At 33.5% G+C, this 5673-nt stretch overlaps 2 protein-coding genes across 2 annotated transcripts; both read right to left on the reverse strand.

The window, feature by feature from the left end:
* Window positions 1-6: 6 nt before the first annotated feature.
* On the reverse strand, window positions 7-1236 carry LOC117120897. Its single transcript, XM_033265994.1, has 2 exons — window positions 1163-1236; window positions 7-518 (listed from the first exon to the last, which is right to left on the reverse strand). The coding sequence occupies exons 1-2, from the start codon at window positions 1217-1219 to the stop codon at window positions 243-245; spliced, it is 333 nt and encodes a 110-aa protein (XP_033121885.1). The 5' UTR covers window positions 1220-1236; the 3' UTR covers window positions 7-242.
* Window positions 1237-1238: 2 nt separating this feature from the next.
* LOC117120898 (E3 ubiquitin-protein ligase TRIM56-like) lies at window positions 1239-5565 on the reverse strand. Its single transcript, XM_033265995.1, has 4 exons — window positions 5493-5565; window positions 2746-3840; window positions 1422-1656; window positions 1239-1252 (listed from the first exon to the last, which is right to left on the reverse strand). Exons 2-4 carry the CDS (start codon window positions 3838-3840, stop codon window positions 1239-1241), a joined length of 1344 nt encoding a protein of 447 aa, XP_033121886.1. The 5' UTR covers window positions 5493-5565.
* Window positions 5566-5673: the final 108 nt, after the last annotated feature.

Here is a 5673-nt window from a genome sequence, read left to right on the forward strand (position 1 = left end):
GCTGTGTAGAAGTTTTATGGGAATTAAGTTTTAAGTAAGACGGTAAAAACTGAACATTCCTTATTTAATCTCTAAACGAACATGAGAGTCAAGTTAGGGGCAACAATTTTAAAAGTATAATTTTAAAGAATACTCACTATGACATGTATTTATTTTTAGTATAGACAAAAGCGACTTAAAATATAGTTTTAAAACTTACTCCTTTCAAAATGTATATGTGCTGTAGTTAAACTCTGTGACATTTAAAACTCAACCCAATCAATCAAAGGAAATGAATGTTGAAGGGGCAACAAGTAGTAGTTTCCAGTATTCATTGGGCATTCTATTGTTTGGTTGTCTGGTGGTCCAAAATTTACGGTAACTGTAGTGCCACTTCGTGTTTGGTTGATTCGCGTGATTTTTCCTGACTTCTGTCCGTTTCCGTCGTACGAGTCATATGTGCCTAGAGGCCAACTTAAACCCCTTTTCACTTCATCTCCAACTTTCATGAAATATTTTGCATAACATTCCAGTCGACGCTGGAAAGACAAAATGTTCAGTTTTTAAGTATGTACATTTTTTAATGACTAGCCCCATAACGGATCGATCAAGAAAACAGAACATTCTTATAGAGTATTTTATTTAATTAACATTAAAGTATACTGTATTTGCACGACAGCCTTCAAATGCCTAGTTACCTAGAATATCCAGATTCATTTCTTAAGACACAGGTCTCCCTCCAACTTAGTGACACATTTGGGACCAGGGTTTCCATGGTAATTTAACAACATTGGTCTCTACTTAGAATGATAAGGATAAATGACATTTTTGTTAATTTGAGACCACAGAAAAGTAGTCATTGGAGAGATCTTCAATTAGAGGCAGACCTGTGCACCTTTTTAAGAGTAATGTTGGTCTTTTTCCTGATTGTTTTAATAATTTTCTTACAGGCATACATCAATTACCGGCACATATTTTCACACACCCATAGACCTGTGCACCTTTTTAAGACTAATGTTTGTCTTTTTCCTGATTGTTTTATTATAGTTTTCTTACAGGCATACATCGATTACCGGCACACATATTTTCACACACCCATCCAATAAATATTCCTTGATTCCTTAATTCAAATCGCACCCTAGGAATTGCTCAGCTTATTATAATAGAATGTCGCATTAATTACCTGGTAATTTTGATGAGATGCTTTACTTGGCTGTAACCAGTATTCTCCGGGATTCATTTTGCATTCAACAGTAGACCTAACAGTAACGTACTGAAAATAAACAGTAACACCAAGATCAATTGACCCTTTTTGTCACAGACTGACTGGACGGAATTTGCAACGTGTAATAATGTGTGGCTACAGGAGCAAGTACTTGAGTCAGAGTTACTGTTTAGCTGATCACCAAAAAATGACTAATTATATAGGCCTACCTGGATACCCAACGGTGGCCCATTGAACGCTCCGCCTCCATAAGAAGGGTTTGGCCGACAGCTAACAGTAACAACAATATCATTCGGAGCATTTCGTTGAATTGACTGGATACTATTACATTGCCGTCCATTATTGTCGTAAGTGTCAAACCCTGACGGCCAATTCGGACCTCTTTTAATCTGATCGCCTACCGCCATCTCCTTTGCAGTGTAATATTCTATTGGGCTGTACTCATCCCGTTCCTGTGAAACAGTTTAATTTGAAAACACTCTGTAGATCATAAGAAAGGACTTTTAGTGGAGTACTACATTATGCATAGGCCTAGTTTGTTTAAGGTAGATTACGAATGTTATATCATTTTAGCAGATGTGAAGATGATGAATGAATGAATGAACAAACACAAAAACAAATTATTGAGGAGAAGCGAACGAACAAATAAACGAATTAATGAATGGATTGTAAAGCGGGATTTTGCCTTCTATGATTTTACTCGTTGATTTAAATTATTCTCTTGTATAAATAAATAAATAATAATAATAATAATAATTTATATAGCGCCAATTTCAACTATACCGAAGTAAAAATCAAAGGCACTTAACATTTAGATGGTAAAAAGGTGCGTCTTAAGTTTTGTCTTAAAAATAGCAACTGACGGTGATTGGATAATAATATGTTTGGGCAATGAGTTCCAGAGGGATGCTGCGGAAAATGAATATGATCTAGAACCAAAGGTTTTGGTGTTAATCCTAGGAACAAAGATTTTTTATCAGAAGAACGGAGACAAGTAGGTGGGGCATACGCATGAATGAGTTCAACAAGGTAAGTGGGTTGTTTGTAAAATAGTGCTTTGAATGTTTAATAGCAGGATTTTGTATTTGATACGAGATTCAATACGGAGCCAATGTAAATGATAAATTACCGGTGATATATGTGAGCGTCTAGAAGTAAGAGTCAGAATACGTGCAGCTGAATTCTGAAGACGTTGAAGGCGATTTATCGCATTTTTTGGTAACGAGTAGAAAAGGGAGTTGCAATAATCCAGATGGGGTGTGACCAATGCATTTATTAATATGGCAGCTGTGTGTTTTGAAATGTATTTTCTGATATTAGCAATATTGCGTAGATGAAAGTTAGTAATTTTAGTAATGTGACTTATATGGTTATTAAAACAAAGAGATTCATCAAAGAAAACACCAAGGTTTTTAACAGAATGTGAAGGAAATATAGTGCATAAATTAAAGGAAAGTGAAGAAATATTAATTTTGGGTCGAAATGTTAAATATTATTAAGGTATAGGTCACTATCAATATTAATAATAAAACTATACTAACTATGATCTTGCACTCCTTCACTACTCCTAACTTGAATTCATCTTGTCTGACGAAACATAGTTCACCAGTTCCTTCTAGATCTTTCATATCCTCTTGCAGTTCTTTTATTCTTCTCAACAGATCTTTAGCCGATGACATTATCTCAGCATTTAGGCCATGCTTACACAGGTTTCTAGCAAACTGGTTGATCTTGGTAGAACTCTTGACCCGGATTTCAGCAGATTCTCTGTGATGTTCAACTAACTTCTGAATAGCTTCAGCTTTTTTATCGACCTTCTCAATCAAAGACTTTGCGTGAGCTTCGATTTCATCAATAAGACTCTTTGCAGTATCCCGTATATCATTTTTTGTTTTTTCAAGACTTTTGATAAGACATTTCTCCGTTTTATTTGCAATATCAATATTCTTTTCAAAGGATGGTATGATTTCTTCCAGCTTGTTAAGTTGCTCAGTTATCTCCTCCTTGAATTTTTCTTTGGTCGGACCATCTTGTAGATTTATGAGACAATGATCACGTTGATTGTGATCTACAACTGTACATCCGAGGCATACGGGTACTTGACATGTTTGGCAGAAGTACTCCAAATGGTTATTTGAGTGTTTCTGGCATGGTATCTTGGCGTTTCCTTCTCTCGATTTTCTCACCAGTGTGTCCGTTTTAAGCTCAGACATCAAGATGACTTGATGATTTCTTGTCACACGGGTCAGGGTGTGTGCCTTTGCACATTTATCGCAGAGGTTGTCGGAACAATCGATGCAACGTGACGAATTTCCTTCAGTTAATACTTCTGAACAAAATGAGCAGAGCACGTCCATGGTATTGAGATTAGCCACTAGAAATAACTCACACAAATTACTGAGGAAAAGATTGTCTTCTAGTTTAGCAACGGTGTCGCCCGTCAGCTCAACTTCTTCACGGCAGAGGGGGCACTTTATCTTGCGTGAAGTTGCTTCATTCATTAAAGGTTCTAGGCAATCTTGGCAGAAGTTATGCATGCATTTCAGCTGTTTCGGGTGTTTGAAAATGTCCTTACAGATGGAGCATGTTAAAAATTCTTTATTCGCATCTTCAAACAACGTGATCTCTGATGCCATCTAAAACGCAAAAAAAAAAACAAAAACAAAAAAAACAAAAAAAAACCAATAATAAGCTCATTCACATCGTGTTGTTATATCGAATGAGTGTTCTAACATGATATATTAAACGACAGAATAAAAAAATAAAATGGTTGTATCTTAATCATTGTCAACTACCTTTAATTAAACACAGAGATGTCCATGGTTGTCATAACAACAAGCAGTATATTATTTTGGCCATTTAGGGTAAGGGTGGGGAATTGTGGATCTTTAAGCATATTTGCATAAATTTAAAAAATGTGGATTGAGTTACACACCTAGAAGTTTTTAACAACTATTATTGGTCTTTAATTACATGCATAATTCAAGGTTATCAGATTATTATTTAATTAGCTAACAAGCATTAATTACACTGGAGTCAAGTGTCCACAATTACCTACGGGTGTAGGCAATTCCCCGACACCCCCTCCCCTGTAAAAACACGAATTTAAATACAAGGAATACATCAATATTTATATCATCTCTTTTATAAAAATTTTATTAAATCAACTGCGCATGTAACAACAATATTTAAAATGGTAATATTTAAGTAACAACAACAAACATTAGTTTATTTTATTTGCATTTTCTCATTTTTAGTTACTATTTCTTTTTGTTATCAAATTAATTATAATATAACACATAACTATTTTGACAACATGGAGGTATAATAGTTAAACAAATGTACATGCAAACAGCAGTTAATAGCCCCAATACAAATTTTATAAATTCAATATTAATATTTAAGTAATAACACCAAACATAAAACGCAATATATGAATTTACATACATTAAGCCATTAAGTTTACTTTATTTGTATTTGCTCATTTTTATTTACTACAGTATTTATTTTTGTTATTATCAAACTAATTATAATATATTAACACAACAATATTGAAAACATGGAGGTATAATGATTAAACAAACGTACATGTTAACAGCAACAGCAGTTTTACTTACATAGTACAAGTAGGTAAAAAATTAGCATGGTAATATCAGGAAACAGTTAAATTACAATTGTAATTTAAGTGTTCCCTGGTAATATTTAAGTAACAGCAACAAACATAACAGCAGTATGAATTATACACATTACGCCATTAAGCTTACTTTATTTGTATTTGCTCATTTTTAGTTATTTAATCTTTATTATCAAATTGTCAATATTGCTATGTGTTATATTATAATTAAACGTAAACAACAGCAACAAAAAAAATATATAAAGAGATGATATAAATCTTGATGTATTCCTTGTATTTAAATTCGTGTGTTTGTAATTCGCCTAATTTATATTCTTTTAAGAAGAACTTAAAGTTTCACCAGATGTGTATAAGAGACAGGTCCGGGGGGCAACCAGCCTGCTCCCCACTTAGGTGTATAATAACTTTTTTTTTTCAAGGAAAATGTTATAATCTGAACGGAATGATTAAATATTTCAATCTCTAATTAGATTTCACAATTATACATCACAATGGAGCGTCTATTTGTTGTAATTTGTTTTATACATGCTATTTGTGTTTAGTCCTATTTCGTAATGAGCCTCATATAGGCCTATGCAGTATATAATACAAATAAACAATGGTTTAATTAATTTTTGATGAATTCATTTCTTGTAGGCTTAAGCATTTACTTACTTTGTCTGTGTTCAATTTGAAGATAGTGTCGAACAAATGATAAAGATCCAAAATGGCTGTGATACATGGGAAATTCCAATTTTCTAGCGTTTATCTAATGCTATTATATTGATTATGCAAATTTACTGATCGAAGATTGAATAGTGTATGAATAGGTACAGTACAGCAGAGCGACCCTAAT

Source organism: Anneissia japonica, unplaced genomic scaffold, assembly GCF_011630105.1.
Source record: "Anneissia japonica isolate Jap-2015-1 unplaced genomic scaffold, ASM1163010v1 scaffold55130_len5473_cov113, whole genome shotgun sequence".
Taxonomy (NCBI): domain Eukaryota; kingdom Metazoa; phylum Echinodermata; class Crinoidea; order Comatulida; family Comatulidae; genus Anneissia; species Anneissia japonica.